The 24,860-nt window shown below is 30.5% G+C and overlaps 11 protein-coding genes across 11 annotated transcripts; 6 read left to right on the forward strand and 5 right to left on the reverse strand. All coding sequences in view use genetic code 12, as the record gives it.

Moving 5' to 3' along the window:
• Positions 1-144: 144 nt before the first annotated feature.
• On the reverse strand, positions 145-2,415 carry RJT21DRAFT_103581 (dipeptidyl-peptidase III; the record flags this gene model as incomplete). The annotated part of the gene is made up of 1 exon (XM_064879771.1): positions 145-2,415. The coding sequence occupies exon 1, from the start codon at positions 2,221-2,223 to the stop codon at positions 145-147; it is 2,079 nt and encodes a 692-aa protein (XP_064739580.1). The 5' UTR covers positions 2,224-2,415.
• On the forward strand, positions 2,416-3,742 carry RJT21DRAFT_118909 (uncharacterized protein). The gene has a single exon (XM_064881209.1). It carries the CDS (start codon positions 2,547-2,549, stop codon positions 3,648-3,650), a length of 1,104 nt encoding a protein of 367 aa, XP_064739581.1. The 5' UTR covers positions 2,416-2,546; the 3' UTR covers positions 3,651-3,742.
• A 209-nt stretch (positions 3,743-3,951) lies between these two features.
• Positions 3,952-5,827, forward strand: PBP2 (Pbp2p). Its single transcript, XM_064881210.1, has one exon. The coding sequence runs from the start codon at positions 3,983-3,985 to the stop codon at positions 5,423-5,425; it is 1,443 nt and encodes a 480-aa protein (XP_064739582.1). The 5' UTR covers positions 3,952-3,982; the 3' UTR covers positions 5,426-5,827.
• On the reverse strand, positions 5,828-8,362 carry OPT8 (Opt8p). Its single transcript, XM_064881211.1, has one exon. It carries the CDS (start codon positions 8,101-8,103, stop codon positions 5,896-5,898), a length of 2,208 nt encoding a protein of 735 aa, XP_064739583.1. The 5' UTR covers positions 8,104-8,362; the 3' UTR covers positions 5,828-5,895.
• A 787-nt stretch (positions 8,363-9,149) lies between these two features.
• On the reverse strand, positions 9,150-10,166 carry SNF4 (AMP-activated serine/threonine-protein kinase regulatory subunit; the record flags this gene model as incomplete). The annotated part of the gene is made up of 1 exon (XM_064883791.1): positions 9,150-10,166. The coding sequence occupies one exon, from the start codon at positions 10,164-10,166 to the stop codon at positions 9,150-9,152; it is 1,017 nt and encodes a 338-aa protein (XP_064739584.1).
• Positions 10,167-10,414: 248 nt separating this feature from the next.
• RJT21DRAFT_81882 (U2 snRNP complex subunit) lies at positions 10,415-11,575 on the forward strand (the record flags this gene model as incomplete). The annotated part of the gene is made up of 1 exon (XM_064885305.1): positions 10,415-11,575. The coding sequence occupies one exon, from the start codon at positions 10,415-10,417 to the stop codon at positions 11,573-11,575; it is 1,161 nt and encodes a 386-aa protein (XP_064739585.1).
• Positions 11,576-11,615: 40 nt separating this feature from the next.
• NUP82 (linker nucleoporin) lies at positions 11,616-14,235 on the reverse strand. The gene has a single exon (XM_064883788.1). It carries the CDS (start codon positions 14,095-14,097, stop codon positions 11,656-11,658), a length of 2,442 nt encoding a protein of 813 aa, XP_064739586.1. The 5' UTR covers positions 14,098-14,235; the 3' UTR covers positions 11,616-11,655.
• A 104-nt stretch (positions 14,236-14,339) lies between these two features.
• SKI8 (SKI complex subunit WD repeat protein) lies at positions 14,340-15,497 on the forward strand (the record flags this gene model as incomplete). Its single annotated transcript, XM_064880111.1, has 1 exon — positions 14,340-15,497. One exon carries the CDS (start codon positions 14,340-14,342, stop codon positions 15,495-15,497), a length of 1,158 nt encoding a protein of 385 aa, XP_064739587.1.
• A 1,562-nt stretch (positions 15,498-17,059) lies between these two features.
• RJT21DRAFT_118915 (uncharacterized protein) lies at positions 17,060-19,319 on the forward strand. Its single transcript, XM_064881212.1, has one exon. It carries the CDS (start codon positions 17,098-17,100, stop codon positions 19,192-19,194), a length of 2,097 nt encoding a protein of 698 aa, XP_064739588.1. The 5' UTR covers positions 17,060-17,097; the 3' UTR covers positions 19,195-19,319.
• Positions 19,320-19,501: 182 nt separating this feature from the next.
• NAM2 (leucine--tRNA ligase) lies at positions 19,502-22,434 on the forward strand. Its single transcript, XM_064881213.1, has one exon. It carries the CDS (start codon positions 19,530-19,532, stop codon positions 22,302-22,304), a length of 2,775 nt encoding a protein of 924 aa, XP_064739589.1. The 5' UTR covers positions 19,502-19,529; the 3' UTR covers positions 22,305-22,434.
• On the reverse strand, positions 22,435-24,757 carry RJT21DRAFT_118917 (uncharacterized protein). The gene has a single exon (XM_064881214.1). It carries the CDS (start codon positions 24,714-24,716, stop codon positions 22,440-22,442), a length of 2,277 nt encoding a protein of 758 aa, XP_064739590.1. The 5' UTR covers positions 24,717-24,757; the 3' UTR covers positions 22,435-22,439.
• Positions 24,758-24,860: the final 103 nt, after the last annotated feature.

The raw sequence follows: 24,860 nt of genomic DNA on the forward strand, positions 1-24,860 counted from the left end.
TGCCCCATTAGGCAATTCACCGGAGATAACATTGACATAAACTAATCAATTCTAACTATTATATTATAGTGAACTATACTATACTACTATACTATTATACTATTATACTATTATACTATTATACTATTATACTATACTACTATACTATACTAATCTGTCAGCATAACTTTGAATCATTCCTACTTCGGATTCTTCATATTCCTTAACTTCAACAGTATTATCTTTAACTATAATAGTATTGGCTTGAATCAATTGTTTACGAGGTCTCTTTTTATCAAGAACAATATCTCTGAATTTAGCATAATCTTCACTAACTTCAGTCTTATCAAGATAATAAGCAAGACCTTCAGTAACATTAGCAGTACTCTTATAAACATGTAAATGATGTAAGAAATCTCCTAATGCTTCAACAGCTTCTTTATCTAATTTAGTTTCATCAACTTCAATTTCTAAATCATCATACTTAACTTTATCTTCATATTTAAGATTAACCACTCCTGCTTTATTTAATACTTTAAATATAGCAAATCTAGCTTGCATATGTGGTTGACCCCATTTTTTAGCCTTTGGATCCCAAAATTCTAATCCTAAAATACCAGCTCTTGCCATTAAAAGTGTAGCAATTAATTTAACATCTGCTTGATCAATTGAATCTTTAATACCAAAAATTGGTAATACATCTAATGGTTTTTTAAGAATAAGGTATAAAGCAACTAATTCTGCTCTACATTCTTCAAAAGATCCAGATGTTGTACCAAAAAGTGAAGACCAAGTATCAGTAGATTTATACCAAGTCTTAACTGGAGTCTTTTCTTTATCAAAATTAAATACTCCAGGAGAAGTTTCTTGTAATAATTTACCAGTTCCATGACCTAATAATTCATGTAAACCAACTTGAACTTCAAATGAATCATCTCTCCATTTACGGAATTTTTCTTGAATTGATGAATTAACAAAAGTAATAACTTCTTCTTTCTTTGGATTCTTTGGATTAGCAGAAAGTACATTACCTAAAGAAACATTCTTAAAACCATAATTTAATCTAACATCATCATAATTTGGAATATTAATACCTGCAGGAACTCCTGAACCAGCAAATGTAAGAACTTCTAAAGAAGTAAAATCTGGTGGAGTAAAAGTATCCTTTTCATATACTTTATCCCAAGGTAAATGAACAATTAAATCTGATGCACTATTAACTAAAGTAGAAAATTTAGCAGTTCTATCATGATTTACCATAGCAACTAAACCTTCCCATTCACCTCTAACTCCAAGAGGATCTCTATAGGTTTCAATAAATCCAATATTAGATTCAACTTCAGGTTTTAAATCTTTAACCCAAGCAATTTGAGATTTCTTATGAGCATTCATTGAACCAGTTTTAAATGATTCAATATAATATTTAATATAAGTTTCTTGAGTTTCATTAGCAACATATTTTAAAGCTTCCTCTAAATTTTCTACAATTTTTTTAAATTCTTTATTGTGATCACCAAATTGGAAACTAACTTCATTACCATTTTTAGTAGTAAAGATATCCTTTGGATAATAACCAGTTTCATTAGCAACTTCTGCACTAGCTACATGAACAATAAATTTTTTATCACTCTTCTTTTCAATTCTGGTATTTTCTGGCATAATTCCCTTATCAGCTAAAGCTTCATTAACATCAGTTGCTTCAGATTTAGTAATATCAATTGATCCAGGATAATAACCAGATACATGACCATTTTCTGGCCAACCTAATAAACCTTTATCAATACTGAAAATAGCTTCACGAACACTTTTATATAAACTTGAAACTGTTTCATCATTAATAATTTCAATTAATTTATCAAAACCTTCAACTGGAGCTAATGGAATAAATTTTTTATCACCAAAAGATTTATAATTTCCAAGATTACCTAAAAATTGAGATGCATACTCAAGATATTGAGTTACAAGAATTTTACTATTTGGTAATTTTTTACCAATAATTTCTTCATATTCTTCATTAGTTTTTGGTTCACCTAATACATTATGAATTTTTAATATTAAATCATAAATATTTTCACTTTCAGGTGAAACTGATCTTAAAACGGCTCTTGTACCCCAATGACTTGCTCTTGAAAGATAATGAGCATATAATTTTGCATTATTAGTAGTTAATTCATCAAAATGTTTCTTAGCTGATAATATCACAATTGGAGCTTCAGAATCAGCATAGAAAGTACTGGAAGACATTTTTGCAATTAATTCAAATTAGCAAAAAAGCAAAAAAAAATATTTACAACTATACTAGTTTAATAACTAACAAATTAATTGAACAATACCTTAAGTAATATTCAATAATAATAATTTACTATTTAGTGGCAAACCTCTGGCTCTTTATATAGTGTTGGGGTAAATTAGTGAAATTTCCTTTCCACCCACAGTGGTAGTATGCAGTCACATACAAAAATCGGAAATGGGGCCAGTTTGTGCTACTATACCGAAAAGGTTGGGAAAGCCGTTTTTATATGCGGCCATTTAGTACCAGCTTGGCATAGAAAGGCACAGAAGTAAAGATGGCTCGGAGCAAAGCCAGGAAGTCCGCAAAGACTAAACGAAGTAAAAATGCCGTAGAAGAAATAAAGAAGCAGGAATCGGAACCAATAGAAGATCAATTAGAAGATGAAGTAGTACAAGAAAATATGAATTCCGAAAAGACAAAGAGTGAAGACATAAAGGAAGAGGAAGAGGTAGCACAAGAACAAGAACAAGCAGAAGAGCAAGCAGAAGAAGAAGAAGGATACAATGAAGAAGATGATGAGGATTATGATCCCGAACTGAAAGCAGTAACAGCCGAGGGAGATGAAGAGGATGAAGAAGATGAAGAAGATAAAACCACTGTACCTGACTATTCTGGTATAGAGTCAAGTGTTAGTCAAATTAGAACTAGAAGTCAAAAGTTAGTCTCTTCAAGCAAGAAAAGAGCTACACATATAGGACTGTTTGAAACCGATGAAAGAGGACTCGTTAAAGAAGTTGGAACATCACTTGATCTTGATGCTATATTTCGTGATATGAAAAATGGAACTGATGCAGTTCAAGAATGGAAAGCATCAGCCAATAATCAAATTGATAGTCAAACCGAAGAGAAATCAGATAAACCAGAATCTACTAATGATGGGATTTTAGCCCCTAAGAAAATTAAAATTGAAACTTCATATGCATTTGCTGGTAAATTGGTTACTGAAACTAAATATGTTGATGAAGATTCAGCTGAAGCTAAAGCATATTTAAATACTACAGCATCAATTACAGTTAATCCTAAACAAAATAAAAAGAATCGATCATTTGTAAATGTTATACGGAAAGTTGTTAAGAGTGAAGAAGAAAAAGAATTACGAATAAAATTAAAAAGACCATCATTAATTGATAATTTTATGGAATCTTATGGGACTAAAAAGCAAAAATTAACTACTTTAGAAAAATCCAGATTAGATTGGGCAAGTTTTGTAGATAAGAGAAAGATTGGAGAAGAATTAAAGATTCATAATAAGGCAGGATACCTTGATACTCAAGATTTCTTAGGACGAGTTGAAGCTAGACGAGATGAACATTATCTTAAAGCTAAAGAGGATGATAGACAAAGACAGTTTCTTCTTAATGCGCAAGCCAACAACTAGTAATGGTTAATGATTCGTATGTATATTAAATGTATATTAGTTGAATTAATGTATATATCTTTAAGTATAGAATGTATAGAATGTATAGAATGTATATATCATATATCTTAACTATAGAATGTACATAACATATATCTTAAGTATAGAATGTATAGAATGTATATAATTTATATTAATGTTAATGATATTACTATGCTAATGATATTGGCCCACGCACACGACCCTATCCATTAGTGAGAACGAAATTAATTGAAGTTTTTAAAAAAAAACTTAATTGAACCATATGAATTTTCATTTCTATAGTACCAGTAGTTAAGTGGTTACGGGATACCATGTCTTCATCCAGTAATAATAACATATTAAAACGTAAGAATGATGACTTAGAGTCATCATCACAAGACCAATTAAATAAACGAGTGGCATTGGATAGTGAACAACTTGAATTAAGTGATTTACAAGAAACAAAATCTCAAACTGCTCCAACCATTAATAATGGAGGAAATCATGAAGAAATTAATTCTAATCAAGAATCCAATGATTCTACTGAATCTCATAATAAAGTAGAAGTTGTAAAAGATGAAAATAAAGATGAAAATCAATCATCAAAACCCGTATCAAATCATAAAGAAAGTGATCCAACTTATGTACAATTTAGAATGTATTGTCCAGTTAAAGAAGCAAGTACAATTGTTGGTAAAAAGGGAGAAACAATTAATCATATAAGAGATAAAGCTAATGTTAGAATAAGTGTTAGTGAAAATTTAAGAGATGTACCAGAAAGAATTATATCAGTTAAGGGACCAGCAGAAAATGTTGCTAGAGCATTTGGACTTATAACAAGAACAATTTTAGAAGAACCAGAAGATGAACCTGCATCAGTAAATAGTCAACAATATAATTTAAAAATTTTAGTACCTCATCCAATGATAGGTTATATTATAGGTAAACAAGGAGTTAAATTTAGAGAAATTGAAGAAAATTCTGCAGCAAAATTAAAAGCTGCTGAACAAGCTTTACCTTATTCAACTGATAGAGTATTATCAATAACAGGAGTTGGTGATGCAATTCATATTGCAATTTATTATATATCTCAAGTAATTATTGAACATCAAGATTGTTTAAAAAAGAATAAAATTTTATATTATAATCCATCAAATTATCATCATAATAATGTTAATAATAATATGATGAATATTCCTGTTCAAAATATGATGGTAATGGGTAATAATAATTCAATGAATTTACAAACTTTAAAAGATCCAAATCCTTATAATCAACCAAATAAACCTCAAGTTTCTTATGGTCAAATGAAACAACCTTATAATTTTCAAATGATGTTTCAACCAGCAATTCAACCTCAACAACATTATGGAATTCCTCCACCTCAAGCTGCTCCTCCAATTCAAATTCCTCCTCAAAATCCTTATACTGATGAACATGGTAATACTATTGTTGGAGAAATTATTACTAATCCTCCTGTTCAAATTGGTCCAAATTCTGATAAATTTAATCAAGATATATTTGTTGCTAATGCAAATATTGGTTCAGTAATTGGTAAACGTGGTAATAATATAAAACATATTAGAGAAACAAGTGGTTGTACTTATGTTAAAATTGAACCCGATAAGGGACAATCTATTATGTTAGGTGGTGGGAAAGGTTTTACAAATATTAGAAAATTAACTTTAACGGGTTCACTTCAAGCCATTCAAACTGCAATGTATTTGATAAATCAAAGAATTGCTACTGATAAGGAAAGAAATGCTCCTCATTAAATTTTTATGAAATTCAATTATCACATTCATTCATTGTAGTTTTGACTTTCAGATTCAAGGAAGTTTTTTACTTGAAAGTTTTCTAATATTTTCTGGATTTGTATTTCTATCTTACTTTCCAAATGGTTAGTAATCTCTTTTTTTTTATTTTACATATATATACAATAAACTTTCCTTTCTAAATTCTTTTACTTCTTAGGAATTTTCTTCCTTCTGTATTCTATTAATTTTTGATTATTTCATTTCATTTCATTTATTTCTATTTAGAATTTGATTGAATTTCTATAGACACAACTACGATGATATCATATAGAAAATGGGGTTGGAGATCGTACCTTAAAGATTCTACAGGTTTACGGATATTACTGGACACTAATTATGAAGAATTAAATCTATTTTAATATCTCTTGAACGTCTATAAATTACATAACTATCTAACGAATGTATGACTAAGTGATTTAAATACACTTTTAAAAATGTCTAACCCCTAAACTGGTTAATATCATAGTGAAAACACTCAATAATCCTTCTCCAAGAACTAATCCACTACTAAATATAATCATTCCAATTCTATTACTTGATTTATAATTAACCCACCAATAAGCAATAAGTCCTCCAATAAATCTAGCTAAAGTAAAATTTGGTGAATTATAAATTCCAATTCCTACTGCAACTCCACTTGGTAAATATACTAAATATTTATGATATTTTGAACTTGATGGAATGGTATTTTTTAATAAAGAAATGAATCCAAATATTATTCCAAATATAATACAGAATTCAAATGCTTTAGGTGGTAAACCTTGACCAGTAACTAATCTTGAACAATCAATCCAAATAATTGCTGTTGGAATTCTAAACATATCACTAGGTATAGTATAAACTTTATTATAAACTTGATACATTATTGAACTTAGAATTACTGAATAAAGGGTACCAATAATTTGTGCAACAAATTGAGCTTTTGGTGAAGCTCCAATTAAATGACCAGTTTTTAAATCTTGCATTAAATCTCCTGCTTGTTGAGCTCCAGCTTCTGCAACTCCACCTGCTACTAAATTAATGAGAATTTTTGATGGATGATCTTTTGGAATAACTAATGCAAATATTAATTGAGATAATTTCCCAATTCCACTAACTGGATTTAAATCAGTTTCACCTAATGCTCTAACTCCAAGAACTGAAAAGAATAATGCAAGAATTATTGCTACTACTGCTGCATAAATCGGTACAATATCTCCAAATACAATTTTAATTGAAACTATGCAAAGTACTGAAGATAAAATTATTCCTAAGAATGTAACTTTATTGGATACTAAATAATCCTTTTGAAGTTCAAGTCTTGTTGCATTAACTACTACTGGTTCAGATCTATCCTTTGGTGAATAAGTACTATTATTTGGATCTTCATTAGAATCTCTATCATCATCAGTTAATAAAGATTGTTCCATTTCAAGAGTATCTAAAGATTCATTATTATTAGATCTAATATATTTTATACCATTTTTAATAGATTTAATGGCTACAATTATGAATGAAATAATTGAATCACTAATCATAACACTTAAACTTAACCATAAAATCCATCCTTGACCTCCATGAATCCAATCATCAATTTCTCCTGGTGCCCAACCTTGATATTTTGCTAATGGAGCTAATATTGCCCATCCTAAAATAGCTCCAAATAACATATATGATACTGTTGGTAATCCCATAATTATACCTTGACCAATATAAGCTGGTGATGGTTGAAAATTCCATTTATATTGATTTGATAAATAATTACCAAAGATTGGAATATTTCTAAGTATTGGGAAAAAGAATGATAACAAAGTGTATGCTGCCGATACAGAGAAAGTTATCAATAATGCATGAAGATTTGATGAATAAGAATTAATGTTAGATGCTACGGGTTGAGGGGTTGGTTCTTGAGCAACCAAATATTGTTCTATATCTTCCGAAAGGGAAGGCTTTTTTGGTGATGATGATGATGATGATGATAATGGCTTAGTTAATTTCTTTTCATCTTCATCACTATAAATTTCAGTACCATGCATAACTGAAATTAAAGTAGCAGTTGCACTACCTGAAGGAAATGGTAATTTTTCTTTAATTATGACTTGATTTCTAAGTGGTACAGCAAAGAATACCCCAAATAAACCCAAGCCTAAAGACCATACCATTAAATCAATTAAAGAAAATTTTAATGTACGGCCTAAACCTGATTCTTCAGGAGTTAAGAATTTTTCAATAGCAGGAACTATACCAATTAATCCATAACATAATGGACCAGTACCAACAGCTACTGCAACACTTTGAATATAAACATTTTCAACATCAGTAAAACTTGTTGAATATGGTGAGATCTTAAATATAGCAAATCCTAAAAGAGCTGCTGGAAGTGACATCATTGATACCCAACCTGTTTGTAAACCAAATTGAAAATTTGATACAAGAACAATTGATCCAATTAATAATCCTACTATAGTTGCTCGTAAAGTTATTTGTGGTAAAGCTAATTTTTCACTATATGATAAATTATCCTTTTGAATAGCTCTTGTGGCTGTTTCTCTTATAGCAAAAGCTTCTGATTCTAATTCTGATAAAGGTTCTGATCGTATAGTACTTTCAGTACCTTCAACACCCCCCGTGTCATTCCTATTATTGGTATTTGACATTAGTTGGTGGAATTATTGCTTTTGATAATTAAAAAATTTTGGTATGATAGTAGTGAAAAAAAAATGTAGTACGAGTAGATCTGTATCAATTTCACGATGACGGCATAGACTAGATATTATTTAAATAGCAAATAGCAATAACGGTTTCGCACTTATACCCTAAATTAATTTATTAGCCAAATTAGTGAGAGAATTTATAGGTAAATAAAAGAAATTAATTGTTGTTATGACGAAAGGCTTTGACTTTTGTATGGCATAGAGATTTTGATACTGTGACTCGCTAGCAATATCTTTACTTAATTAGTAAGCTTTTTCCCGCAGCCCTTGACAGGCTCTATCGCCGACAAAATTTTTTCACGATAAACCCAATTGGGATATTAGACCTTTGTGACATATTACTTAGATGCATTGGCGGTCCGTCGTGCCGAGCACGAGTTTAACTATCTATCAAAAATAGCAACCATATTTTGGGTTTATGATAATTACTATTTTGTGAGCCTGAAATGTAGTTTATCCGATAGTTAATTGCTTGATGAATTCAAGCTATCTAGCGAGTGCAATTATTTAGTAGGTTTTTAGGTATGAGACAAGGAGAAAAGTGTACAGTTTGTATTGTACGTGTTACTAACTATCAGTAGAGAATAATGTTTCTAAGTCACATGTCTAAATCTTTTCTACTGTTCAATTCAATCTAGGTTTTTACTAATCACATCAATTTCAAATTGATTTTAGTTGATATTCTGTTCCAAGTCTGTCGTTAGGTTTGAGGTGTGTATAATAGAGATAGGCATGTACCTTATAAAGGTAGATGTATCTTATAATATTGTAATTAATTTTAAAGTTTCCCTGTAGATACATGTAGTTAATGAGCCGTAAATCTCTCCCATTTTATCCATATGGTGCATGCACCAAGTTCGTTATCTTGTGCCAGTTCATTAGATTTTTTTACGAATAAGGCATTATCTATAAGTTCATATATAATTATATAGTAAATTTATTTAAATCGATTTAATTAAAATCAAATCGATTTAAACAATCAAGTTAAATCAATCTTCTCCAAATAAAATGTAATTTAATATATCACTCAAAGTTATTACCGATACCAATTTACCTTCATCATCTACTACAAATAATCTATGTAATCTTGATTTTCTAATTGTATCCATAATTGTACTTAATCTATCATTTAAAGTACATGTATGAACACCTTCAAAATCTTCTGATCTTCTTAATAATGCATCTCCTACACTTAAATCTAAATCAGTATACATACCACCTTTAACTAATGCTAAAATATCAACTGCTTCATAAACATTAATTAATTTTCCTTGATCATCAACTATTGGAACTGATGAAACTGATTTATGAGCTAATAAATGTATTACTTCAATAACTGGAGTATTCATAGTACAAGTTGAAATATCCTTTATAGTTCCTAAACCTTGAATATTTTTAATTGGTTTTAATAACATTTTAGTTTCTTTACAATTTAATGCCACAAATTTTAAAATTCTATATTGAGTTAAAACTGATACAACAATTTCACGATGAGTCTTTTCATCTTCATCAATTAATGGAATTCTTCTAGCTCTTGATTCTAACATTTTAACACATGCTTCATAAAGAGATTTAAATGGATGAATTGAAACAGTTTCAATTTGTTGAACTCCAATAGCCTTTTCAATATCTCTTAATCCATCTAAAGTTAATTGATCAACAAATTCAAATTTTTCAGGATATTGAAAATAATATTGAATAACATTAATAAAATCTGATGAAGTTAATAATCCAGCAAATCGAGAATTTTGATTATTCCATAATGGAGCACTAACTATATTATTTTGTAATAAAATATTTAATGATTTTTTAACTAATAATGAAGTATCTAATACAATTAATCTATAACTAACTGGTAATACATCATATGAAGTTTTACTTTGTAAGAATAATCGAATGGCTTTTATACCAATTCTTTGATCATGTTCTATTTGTTCTTGTGATAAACTTAATATAAAATCATTAGGCGCAGCTGATGAAGGTATCGTATTCGACACTTCAGTCATTATGAATTATTACTTGTTGTGGAAGTTTAGGTAACTAACTTAATAGAATGATAAACAATAAATGAAATGATAAATGATAAATGACAACAAATTTAAGTGAGTGTTGGCGGGGTCGATGGAAAAATGTCGTAGCATCACCAATGGGGAACAGGAGATGCGCGACATTGTACCACCCTAATATTTCACTACTACTACTACTAACTATTACTATTACTATTACTAGCTTACTAAAATTAACATTAATAGTCATGGTAATAAAGTTACCCGGGGCTCCACCTCGACCGGAAGAAGTAACTAAGAATCCTAAATTATTGACACAATTAGATGAGAGGATTTTTCTTGATCAAAGCACTAATTCATGGATATTTGAAGATGAAGACAGTATTGAATATGAGTATAATTTCACGAATGTGAAGTGGGAAATACGACATAATGAAGAAAGTGAAAGTAAAAGTGAAAGTAAAAAACATAAACTTGAAGAGAATTCTGAAGATGAAGAAGAAAAGAACAAACGAGATCTAAAGTTATTAAAGAAACAGAAGTTACAGGAACTCAAAGATGAGATCTCTAAACTTAAACAAGAAGTTAAGAGTTCAGGTACTAAATCTGAAACATCAACTAATGCAGTATTTGTTAGTAATCTTCCCAATGATATCTCCAACAAAGAATTGGATGAAATCTTCTCCAAATATGGAATCCTCTCTCAGGATTATAATACAGGAGAGAATAGAATTAAGATGTATTATGATGAAAATAATACATTCAAAGGTGAAGCTACTATCTTTTATCATAGTAAAGAAAGTGTTCCATTAGCTGTAGAAATGCTTGACAATACTCCAATTCGTCCCCACTCTAAATTGATTAAAGTTGAACCAGCTACATTTACAGAAACTACCAATAGTTCAAAGAAAGAGAATGCTAAAAGTAAAATTAGAACTAGAACTAGTAAGGATCAACAAAAATTGAATAGAGCTAAAGAAGCATTAAATAAGAAACTATCAGTATGGGATGATGAAGATACTACTAGTACAACTAAAGATATCAGTATAGGTTCAAAAGTTGTAGTTGTAGAAGATATGTTTCGAGTAGATGAATATCAACAAGATCCCTTACTTGGATCTGATATAAAAGAAGATATTAAAGAAGAATGTGTTAAGTTAGGTATAGCACACGATATCTCAAAGATCATCATATATGATATAAGTGCTGTTGTTATGATTAAATTCAAATCTTATACACTGAGTCAAAAGTGTATTGATTCATTTGATGGAAGATACTTTGATGGACTTAAATTACGAGCTTCTCCATTTTCAGGTCAAAAGTTTGAAAGAACTAATGATCACGATGATGAAGTCACCGATGAAGATCGATTAAATCATTTCGGTGAGGTTATAGATAAAGTAACGTAATGTAACGTATATAATAATAGTAAGTAATAGTAACAATAATAATAGCGATAGTGATAGTAATAGTTAGATCTATTTACAAATTACTGATGATTTTTTAATTTCTCCTGAATGGCTTCAATTAATTTCCCATTTTCATACAAATAGTACTTTAATTTCTGTAATTTTTGATCAGTTTCAAGTTGTTTTAATTTAAATGATACTCCTTCATCTTCATTAATAGTTTGCATTTCTTGTAAAAGTGATCCAGCTTGTTCCTTTAATGAATTAACTATAGTAATTAAACTATTCCCATCTTTTGAATTTTCATTAATTTGTCCAGTAATACTATTAATTTCTTTAAACCAACCTCTTTCAGCATCAGATAATGGTAATGATTTTTTATTCTTAATGACTTCTACCGCATCTTCAAGTTTAATTTTAAGTTTTTCAGCTTTTTGTTCTAATAAGATTTGATTATTAGTTAATTTAGTTAATTTCTCACTTGATTGTTCAAGAGTTTCTTGTTGTAATTTAGGTAAATTTCTTAAAGAAAGTATTTGAGATTTTAAATCTTCTAATTGAACTGAAAGTCTAGAATTTAATTTAATTGTATGAGATGTTGATAATGAAACTTGTTTCATTACTTTAGTTGATATTTTATTAACAGTTTCAAGAATTTGTCCATTAGCTTCTGATATTGATTTACCAGATAATGATAAATCTATAAATTTAGCTAATACATTAGTATTAAATTCATTTAATTGATCAACTTGTCTAGTTAATTCTTCAAATGGTTGAGCTTTTAAAACATTAATTGAATTATCTTTAATTTGTGAGTCATTTAATGATACTTCTTGCTCTTGTTCTTGCTCTTGCTCTTGCTCTTGTTCTTGTTCTTCATTAATTAATTGAATAATCTCAAGATTATCACTAGGACCACCTCGGAATACAACCATATATTCTCCTGTTGTTTGAGTTATATCTTCTACCAATATAGATCCAAGATAAATATTAGATGAAGTAGACATAACTGCATAATCAATAGAAAATTCCGGAAATGTTTCACTACTGGAATTTACTCGATCTAACCAATTAGAGGGATCAGCAAGAATAAATTTATTATTTGATACAATCCCAAATTTATTAAATTCATAACCAAAACTTTTAAATGATATATCTTGATGGTCATTCTCTAAATTAATTTCATCAACTTCAAGAATATTTAAAAATGAGAATTCTTGACTCCAGAATTTCAATTCATCAGTTGAATCATCCTTTTGTATTTCATCATCCTTTTCAGAATTTTCTATAAGAAATCCAAATCCCTTTTTAGGTTTACTATAAGATGATATCTTTCGATTTTGATTTTGATTTTGATTCTTTGATTGTGGAGGTGGTAAAGATTTTAAAAGATCACCAAATTGTTTCCATTTCATAATTAATGGTCTTAATTGAGAATGATAAGTTATATAAACATTTTCTGAATCTTTATAACTAATTGAAGCTAAGATTGAAATATCTTCAATTTGATTTAATGATATTATATCATTAATTCCTTTACCAATAATAGTAATTAATGGACCTTGTAATAAAAGTTCAAATGTACTTGGTAAATTTTGTTCTAATACAAGAAATTCTTGAGGATTAGATGAATATAAACCTCTTGTTTCAATTTTTATTGGTGTATCACCATTAGTTTGATTTAAAAGATCCTTTAAATATCTATATTGTCGAACTGCAGCTTCCTTTAATGGACTTTCAAAATTATCAATAATACTTGTAGGAGGAAATTTATTATCAACAGTTTTAATTAATGAAACAGTTTCTTCTAATGCACGTTCAATTTGAAATTTCGTAGTAACTAAATTAGCATTAGTATAAATAAATGGATAAATTGCATAAATATTTGATTTATTTGTTGAAATATAAAGAGTTAATGAAGATAATAAATTTGAATTAGATCCTAAAGAAATTGAAGTAACTAATTCATCTTCAAAATTATCAAATTTATTAAGATTAATATTAATTTGTGGAACATCTAAAGAAATTGATAAATCATAACATTTAATTTCATTATGAGAATTTAATATAATTATTGAACAATCATTTGCTACTGATGTATGCCAAATAACTTTTCGAATATCTCCTCCAATATTTCGAATAAAATAAGATTTTGTTGGAATAATAGCAGAAATATTACCTCCAACATTATTTGGTAAAGATATAATATTAATATTACATTTACCAATTAATGCTAATAATGATCCCAGAGAATTTATACTTAATGATTCAATATCAAATGCATCATGTTTAAAATTATCTAATAATCGATAATTAAATTTTTTCCCATTCATTGTACAACATCTAATCAGTTGTCTATTACTTGTAAATATTTCAGAATTACCTCGACATACTAATTTATTAAATCCTAATGGTGGCACATGAACATCACTATAATCGGTTTGAATAAATGTTTTAAAAATTAGTTGTTGAAGAATTTGATTGACAAATGGATTGCATGATGACGACTCTGTATGCGACATTCTGGCTCCACTAACTTTACAATCCCTAAAGGTCTGGTTATTGAGTAATGGTTCCTGAGATCAATGGGAGTGAGTGAGTGCTTAGCGAACGTTTAGTGAACCCTTTGGTGATAGTTTTTTTTTAGGGAGAGTGCACTCTCACTAGAGAGTGAGTGAGGAATTTAGCGAGCACCAACCAGCCACCGATCCACCTTACGATCTATTCACTATCAGGTACTCACTAACAGCTATTCAAACTTACTATGGGAAAACAGTATATAGCGACAGCCAATGCCGGCCAGGCACATGATCTGGATGTGGTAGGAGTTTCAGTATGTCATAAATATACTGTGACAGTATCTAGTGATGGTACAGCCAAATTTTGGGATAATCATCAAGTAGATGCCCATAACCCTAAGGATTATGTAGTGACTAAATTTATAAATAAAACAGGAATTCATCATGTAGAATTATATGAAAATGTATTACCAGATAGTGCTACTAAGATTGTGATAATAGCATTCTCATGTTTTGATGGTTCTGTATCATTATACTATTTCATTAATGATGATATATCAACTTGGACAAGTATAAATTGTGATTATTTCAAGAGTCGATCATGGGCTCCTGGATTCTATAAAGATCCAGAATCAAAGCAAGATTACTTTTTGATTACTCAAGCTAGTGGAAGTACAGGGGTTTACTATTTAAATATTAAATGTGGTGAATCAGATATTGATATTGATATACAATTAGAAAAGTTTGGGGAATTGAATGCTAACAAATCCGCATTTCCTAATTCATTAGCTATATGTCCAACTACTGATAAAAAAGTGGCTGTAGGATATACTAATGGAGATGTTTATATATATGATTTACAACTTTTAAAGCCAATCTATACATTCCATTCTACTGATGTAGTGACATCATCCAAACCATCATCTTCATCAATTCCTCGAGTTTTACAATTTTCTCCTGGTGGTTCATTATTAGCAGTAGCTCGTGATAATCAATCATCAGGATCTATTACATTATATGATGTAAAATATGGAGAAAATGTTGGAACTTTAACTACTCCATCACATTCTACTAAGACATCAGTAGGTGGATTTGCTCATAGTGGATGGATTATGGGATTAAGTTTTGATGAAACTGGAGAGAATTTAGCCAGTTGTGGATTTGATAAATGTGTTAGAGTATGGAATCTTGAAACAAGAGAAAGAGAAGCCACTATCACCATCTCAGTTACTGATCTTGAAGATACTGAACATGATGAACAATTTGATAAGAGTATTGCCAGTGGTGTTACATTTATTAAGAAAGGGATTCGTTCTGGTACAGGTGGTGATAAAAATGAAGGTTTATGTGTAGTAAGTTTCGATAGAGGTGTTAGATGGTATAGAGAAGCCGGAGGTATCTAGTGTATATAAATTTTAAATGTTACTACCTGTGATATACGAGATGAAAGAATGGTTTTGATTTAAGAAGTTTTGTAGTCATGTCCCCACCCTACTACGTAGAATTTGCTGATGCCCAAGGTATAATGGAACGCTAATAATACATTGGGATGGTTTTCTACGTATGGATAAGCAGGTAAGGATCAAGACTCTGGCATAAAGTTCGTACCGTAAACAATAATTAATGATTAAAGAGTAATATTATCTATAAATAGAGGTTGTCGTAATATTATTCGCTAGAACTTGTTATCTATAACCGTTTGTATCCCTGTCTAGGTTATGCTAGATGTATGGATGTTTGAGACTAGCTTGATATACAAATCCTATACATAGTATATTACATTATACTATTCCCTTCCTTGTAGTCAACGAAGTAGTACTGTTAAGTTCTCTACGTTTGAACCTTCAAGTGATCCTCTTATTTTGAGGGTCATTAGTACTACACTAGTAGAATACGAAGGGTAAACAATAAAGCTCAGCCTTGGATGTCCTCTCAGCATGAATTATTTCACTAGCAGTAATATTAGAGTATTTAGGATATGACAAATATGCTTTCTATAGTCTTGCTTTTGTAGTTCATTCTATCTTGTTTGTTTGTTTGTGTGTCTAGAACTACATGGGCAACTGCTACTTTATAGTTTGAGACTGATAATAATCTGTTGGTATAGGTGTTCAACACATGTGAATCAAATAATGATGTAAATTGGAACTCACATTGCCTGTCAAACTGTACAAGCAATGTATGTTATTTTTATGTAACACTTTATATTTTATACTAAGTAACATGAATAAAAATTATTTAACTACAGCCTTATTGGTTGTAAAAGAATATAATATCTCTGATGTCCATTATTGATATCAATTGGATAGAAGCTGTAATCAACACATTGGGTGTTTAATATCTTGGTGTCTTTCTAGAGGAGAGCTCAGATTTGCAGCCAACAAGAAAAGTGAGAACTCAAATTTCAAACTACTGCAAGAGGTACTACAGCAAGTCATTACTATTCATTTATTAACTATGTGATTAAAGAAATAGAGACAACACTGGTCTCGGAAATTTGAAATATTTGATTACACTAACACATCCAACATCAGAACAAAAAGGCCAAAGAAATAGGTACATGTTAACTTATTTCACTTAGGATATTAAAATCATGAATCTCACGTTCGTAATCAACCACATCCATTCATCCATTCATCTAAATCTTCAATCACATGAATACTTACTTTGTTTTCAACAAATCTCTGAAGTTATATTTTAGTCAATATTTAAGCTTTTGTTTTTGACTTTTTGGAAAGTTATATATATATTACATGTATTAATTGTATGTATTGACTGATCTATATAGCTGCTTATTTAAATAAGAGTCAGAAGGGGATATTTCAGTCAACTATCTGAGGTAATTAGGTTCATTAAACTTAGCTATGTATGTTGCACAAAGTTAAAGACTGCAAAATGTAAAATGCGATATGTAATATGTAAACAGACCGAAGCGCATAATGAATTTTTAGTGTAAACAAATAAACAAAGGTATGATCCAAGTGAGTGTAGAAGTTGATAATAATGAGCATAAACAATGAAGATATGAACTCATTAAGAGTGCGAATTAGTGCGGATGTGCGGGCCATTGTAAATGGCGAACGACTGAGTAATGAGGAATCGCGGAAAGAAGAATTAGGTCATCTTGGTCAGTTAGTAGATCAAGCTGATGGTCTAAATGCTGATGATGTATCTGATCTCTTACAGGCTATACTTAATAGTGGTCCTAGCAAATCATTATCATCATCAGAGAAGAGGTATGTTATTAAACATATATTAATACCGCATGATACTTGTGAATTAAACATTGAATTAATCTATAGTATTCTAGGTCAAATAGGTATTAATCTGGGGACTAGTAAGAAACTGAAATCTATATCTCAAACTTTACAATTGTTATTGCTTCAATGGATAGTTGATAATCTTGAAAGCTTTGGTTCTCATAAGTATCATCAATTATATCGTATGTTACCTATATTATTCAATTATCTATCATTCGAATATCTGAGACCATATATTGCTAATTTCATATATCTCACGTTAACTAATCATACTCCATCATTTACTAGTTACTTCAATAAACAAGTCAATATTAATCCACCTCCAGTAAAGAGATTTTATGTACAATTGGTAGTAGACTTATATTATAGGTTCCCAACTGATGATTACTTAAAGAGTTTATTGATCCTTTTCCATCAATTGGATGCTAGCTTGGATTTGGGTATAGACTTATCGTCTTTAAAGAATTCATCATCTTTCTCATATCCATCAGAAAGGGATTTAATAAGTAAAGATACTAATGGTAGAAAAAGATCTAGAGGTAATTCTCAAGAGTCTATTATATACTTTGACAGTAAGGATGAATTTAATGTATCAGTACATCAAATCAATTCATTATACGATCTAATTAAGCATTTCCATTCATTGAAGTATTTGGATGTAAGAAGTATGTTAGTAAATACTGAACCATCACCTGAAAAGAACTATAAGATGATATTTCTCGTATTACAAACAATATTACAAGCCGATTCATCCATTATCAAGAAACTAGATCACACTATACGGTTAATTCATTTAAATGAATCACTAGATAAGATTTCCGATAATTTAGAGGATTTGTTACAGTTTGCTCCTGGAATTATTCAATTACCACTGTTGACCAGGATAATTCAAGATTCTCCGGATTATATCAGATTTCTTCCCTTACTAACCCATGAACTTCCATCTGATTTTAAAGTCAAGGTTTTAGTTCCTATACTAGAGCATAATTCAGGCACTGCCAAAGGGTTTGAATCTATTGTAATGTTTGTAAAATATTTTCAAAATTGCTTCAGACACCTTCAAACTAGTCCTGATACTCACTTTAATGCTAAAATGAAGTATTACAATGAAGTTAATGAATGTGTTACAGCATTATTCCAATATCTTGCCAAAGTTCCATTATGTTATGAATGGTGCTTAGCAGTTATAAGTATAGTAAACTTTTTAAAATCCATACCTTTGAATGATTTAAATGAATTCTTTGAAGATTCTAGTGTTACAATTCCTCCTAATATTGTTCACCTTGCTTTATTCTATGGTGATCCCTATACATTTTCTGAGATATGTGGATATATAGCATTAACGAAGAATTATCACTTCAAAACAGAAAATCATAAACTTCTACAAAATTGTTATATTATGGATATTGTTAATTTAGTATGGCGAGACAAAGGATTTAGTCATGATATTGCTCCATCTTCTTCAAATCGTGCATGTTTATTAAATCCACAACTAATTCAAAATTTCCGATTTCTCCCTATATTCAATACTAATCCTATTAATTTAATAGGTAGTTTATTTTTTAATCCATCATGGTCATATATCTCATCGCAAATAGTTTGGAAATTAGAAGATCAAAATGAATTCATTTCTGCTCGTCATCAAGGTCCTGTAACTATTGAAAGTATAAGAAATCTTACAGAAGATGATGACAATACTTGGCTTAATATTAGTTATGATGATCTTAAGTTACATGTTCTTAAGCAATTGGATACTTTGAAGTTTACAGGATTATGTGATCTTCTCTTTAGTTCATTAAAGACCTTAATGCAACAACGAGATACCATTGCAAGAACTTAGGGAAAAATAGTTTAAGTTGACTGCAAAACAAAAACTTTTGCAGTTGTGTATATGAATCTACAAACTAGTAATGATTATATAGACTAAAATATTCATAAACCAGAATATACGTGTAATGTCCAAAGTGTCATAAATCGAAGTCTATAGTCTATTTACATTATCATACGTATTAGTAGGCATTAGGTAACAAGAACAAGAACAAGACCCCATATATATTTTTCAGTTTATATAGTCGTGCACTGGCCCAATATATAGACATGAAAAATGTGAAAAATTATGGTACTATAGTTCTACATAAGGTTGAATATCTAAATTTACTGAGGTCTACCAGGGCTATGGGTTTAGTAAAAGGTCCGTATAGAGTAACCCGACGGGTGGCTCAACTTTTTAGTATAAGAAATTATTCAGAAATAAGTTCTCTAAGAGATCTTGATATTAAATGGTCTCGAATATGGCGAGATCAATCACCTACAAATTCATTACATCCTACAAAACATTTAATTTCTAAAGATTCTCCGAAATTTTATGGATTATCTATGTTTCCTTATCCTTCTGGGATCTTACATTTAGGTCATTTAAGAGTTTATACAATTAGTGATGTAGTTGCAAGATATAAACGTCTTAAAGGTTATAATGTAATTCATCCAATGGGATGGGATGCCTTTGGATTACCAGCAGAAAATGCAGCCGTTGAACATGGAATTGATCCAATTATATGGACAGAAACAAATATAGCTAAAATGAAAGATCAAATGAATCTTATGTTAGCAGATTTTGATTGGGATAGAGAAATATCTACTTGTTCACCAGATTATTATAAATGGACTCAAGAAATATTTTTATTATTATATGAGAATGGATTAGCATATAGAAAAGCGGCTGAAATCAATTGGGATCCTGTAGATCAAACTGTATTAGCCAATGAACAAGTTGATGCCGAAGGAAGATCATGGAGAAGTGGAGCTAAAGTAGAAAAGAAACATTTAGAACAATGGTTTATTGGAATTACTAAATATGCTAAAGAATTAAATGCCGATTTAAAAACTTTAAATCAATGGCCAGATAAAGTTAAAGCCATGCAAAGGAATTGGATTGGAGAATCTCATGGAGCTGAGATTCAATTCCCATCAACCAATAAAGAAATCCCATTAGTAACGGTATTTACTTCAAGACCTGATACTTTATTTAGTGTACAATTCTTAGCAATATCAATTAATCATCCATTAGTTGAACAATATATTGCGACTGATTGTAAATTACAAGAATTCTTACAATCAGTAAAGGATGCTGAACCTGATTCCAAAGAAGGATATAAGTTACCTGAGGTTAAAGTAACTATACCAATTGATATAAATAATAATAAATCACAAGTATTTGATATTCCAGTCTATGTAGCACCTTATGTATTAGGAACTTATGGTCATGGAGCAGTTATGGGATGTCCTGGACATGATATAAGAGATTATGAATTCTGGATAAAACATAATCCTAATCAACCAGTTCTTCAAGTAGTTGGAGTTAAAGATACTATTAATGAATCTACTCCTATACCATATACTGATAAATCAGGTATATTATATGATCGAAGTATATTAACAACTAATGGTATAAGTAATCTTGGACAATATCATGGTAAATCTGTTAAAGAAGGTGGACAATTAATAATTAAGAATCTTGAACAAACAGGATTAGGAAAGAAATCTATTCAATTTAGAATTAGAGATTGGTTAATTAGTAGACAAAGATATTGGGGAGCACCTATTCCCATGATTCATTGTGATTCATGTGGAACTGTACCGGTACCTCATGAACAACTTCCTGTATTATTACCATCAACTGAAGGATTTGAATTTGGGAAGGGTAATCCCTTAGCTAAATCACAAGATTTTCTTAATACTAAATGTCCCTCGTGTGGTAGTAATAGTGCTAAACGAGATACTGATACAATGGATACATTTATTGATTCGTCATGGTATTTCTTTCGATACTTAGATGCCCAGAATACTCATGAACCATTTAATAAATCCATTGCTTCGACTTCAATGCCAGTTGATATGTATGTGGGAGGAGTAGAACATGCTATATTACATTTATTATATACCCGATTTATCTCTAAATTCTTAGGAGATATAGGACTTTGGGATGGTAACCAAGTTAGAAATGAACCTATAAAGAGATTAGTAACTCAAGGAATGGTTCAAGGTAAGACATTTAAAGATCCGGATACTGGGAGATTCTTAAAGCCCGAAGAAGTTGATTTATCCAATGAACCTACAATCATTGCTACTGGTAAAACACCATCAGTATCGTATGAAAAGATGTCTAAATCCAAATATAATGGAGTTGATCCTCAGCAGTGTATAGAGAAATATGGTGCCGATGCCGTTAGAGCTCATATGCTTTTCCAAGCTCCAGTATCAGACGTATTGAATTGGAATGAAGATCAAATAGCTGGAGTAGATCGTTGGCTTAAGAAGGTGTTACGACTCAGTAGATTAATTGAAGAGAAACTTGAACTTCAACAGACTATGGGTAAGTCAGCAGCTCAAGAAATCAATTTAACCGATATTGAAATTAATGGAGTTAGGGGATCATTCGCAGTTAGTAAAGCTGAATTCAATTTATTGAAGGATGTTCAGAGTCATGTGGATGATGTAGATCAAGCTATTGATATTCATTTCTCATTAAATACCGTGATATCTGATCTTATGAAGATGACTAATAGAATTACGGAAGCTATACAACAAGAAGAAGTAATTAGTCAACCGATATTGGTTGATTCATATAGAAAATTATTAATTTCTATGGCCCCTGTAGCTCCAGCCACTGCTGAAGAGAGTTGGCAATTATTATTAAGTCAAGTACTTAACCAACCATGGCAATCTATATTCCATGAACAGTTCCCAATTGCTCAAGAGTTTAAATCACCATTCGTTAGTGTTAAAGTGATTGTGGATGGGAAAGTTCGTGATGTATTAGATGTGGAAGAATCATTTCTTGAGGCCGATGAGGAGACTCTTGTGAGACAACTAGGCAAATATATTGGTGATAGGGTAGTTAAGAAGGTTATTACTAAGTCGGGAATGGTGAGTATAGTGACTCATAGGTAACAAGTAACTGAAAGAGTACTAATAGTAACAGAGTAACAGAGTAACAGAGTATTCAGAGTACAGTTACTCTCTTGTATATACTACATAATCTTGTACATACACTCTTAATAGATGTCTAATTATATACAGGGTCTATTAATATACATTATTTACAGAATTGGCATCCTTCTTATTAAGAAGATACAACTTATAATCTTTCCTTCTCATCTTCCCATTATGCTTAATTTGCGATCTTCTAACAATCCCATAAAGAGTTTGTGAAGTTACGTCCAGTCCAATTTCTTTAGCGGCTTCATTCAATTGACTTAATTGTCTCCATGACCATTTAAATTGATATTCAGTACTAAGTACTATAGCCAAGGCATCATTTAACATATTCATTTTAGTTAAGGCTAATACCATACTACTGGCAAATTCAAAATCCAGTTTATCCTTTTCTGTTCGTGATAATTCTCGGAAACTAGAAGTTTTCCGGAATTTCCCTCGTTCTTGCCATACTTGTTGAGCAAATTGATAATCTTTAAATTTGGCTGCGGCTTTAAGGGCTACATGATAAGTTAGAGGAACTCGAGGCACTTTAATTTCCGACTTTCTCTGTTCAATTTGGGTAAGCATAGGAGATTTGATGATTTCTTTTGGTTGTGGTTGTGCCTCTGGCTCTGTTTCTTCTGGCTCTTCAATTATAGTTCTGGTTCCGGCTAATCCTTCTTCATTAAGGTAAGTGGCACTATTGTACCGATATTTAAAATCATCCATAGTTCCTACTTCTGCAGCAATGTTTAAGTAAGAAGTAGTACTTTCTTTATTAATGAATTGAGGATTATTTAACTGAGTATATGCCCATAAAGCACTGGATTCCGCTAAGATTTGTTGAGAGGTAGTTAACTCTTCTATTGGTAATAAAGGTAATTCATCAGTATTGGATTTCAAGAATTCTGAAATGATATTTCTTCTAAATACTCGACCATTTTCATTAAATGAAATTAAGGGAGGTTTATACCCAGTGGATGATAAATAAGAAGATTTTGCATAACCCACAAGCATTAAAGAAAATGATCTGGCACTAGTAGAATTCAGCAGTAATAAATTAGCATATAAAGCTCTTGCAAGAGCTAAATCTCCATCTTTGGCCGATAAGTATAACATATACTCAAACGTTTCTAAAGTAGGAGTCCAACCATGTTGTCTAATTTCAAACATAAAATCCCATGCTTTATATCTAAAGATTTCTCGACTATAACATCCTCGGGCTAGAGCCACCATAATGGATTGATTTATATCGATATTATCCTTAAGCATTTCTTGATATAAATCAAGAGCCTTTTCAATATCATCATTATTAATATATGAAACTATCATATCTTGATATTCCTTTGTACCAGGATTAGTTGATTTTGAAAAGAATTTCATAGAATCAAAGATTTGTATGGCTTGATTATGATCTCTTGCTTTATATACACAAGTACTTAAAAGATTAGATAACACTGTTTTATTAGTTTCTAAACCTAATTGTTTCATTCTTAATAACATCTTATTAATATCTATCATTCTATTACATTTCCCATAAGCTTTTATCATAAGTTCAAATGTCAGTAATCGAGGAGTTTCAAGCGATTCAAGTCTTTTATAATACAGTTCTAAAATAGCAATAGATGTATCATTTATAGTAGTACCATAAGCAACTCCCTTCATAAATAAATGTATCATACTGGGTTGAAGTTTTATATTAGCATCATTTAAAAGGGCTTGAAGTTCAGGAATTAAGTATACTAAATGTTTCTGAGGTATACAGGCTATAAATGCCGTAACTGTTTGGGAATTTAAGCCTTTAAATCCTTCAGATTTCTTAAGTTCTTCTAAAACTCTGGGCCAGTTTTGAGATTTTTCATTAACCAAATACTTTAATGATAATCCAAGTCTTTCGGCTACGGAGTCGGGGATTTTCATGGTGGGGACGATAAGTAAATGAGGTGATATAGTGCCAGTAGGAGTCGTACTACTAGTAGAAGTAGTACTAGTAGAAGTAGTACTGGTGGTACTATTACTAGTGGTTGTATCTGAACTTATACTCTTATGCACTTGATCTACAGACTTCTCAATTTGTGATGGTAATAGCACATGACTAAGTTCATTTCTCTCCTTCTTATGTTCTTCTATCCGATTGATATTGGCAGATAATGTCTTAGTCAACTGACGAAGTTCCGCCAATCGCTTTTTATATACGGTTTCTTCTATTCTCAGGATTCTTCCACTAGATTGAGTAAGATCTTTATATGATTGAGATTGAGACTCTTTAGGTTTCCTCTTATATGACTTTTTAGGTACGGGCTTTTTCTCACTAGCCATTACAAAAAGCCCTCTCCATTGCTGGAGTGGCCGTACAACCGTACAACCGTGCGTATATCGTAGCATGGCTGATGGTATAAGAGAAATGGTAAATGGTAAATTTTCACTAACCTCTTGTGATGTCTGGCAGTGAAAAATTATAAGCACTACTAAATTTTTTTTCTCTAGGCTGCGATGTCGCGGAGAACATGCAAAAACAAATTTTAGCGA

This window comes from Scheffersomyces amazonensis (genome assembly GCF_036850825.1).
Source record: "Scheffersomyces amazonensis strain UFMG-HMD-26.3 chromosome Unknown RJT21scaffold_2, whole genome shotgun sequence".
In the NCBI taxonomy this organism is placed as follows: domain Eukaryota; kingdom Fungi; phylum Ascomycota; class Pichiomycetes; order Serinales; family Debaryomycetaceae; genus Scheffersomyces; species Scheffersomyces amazonensis.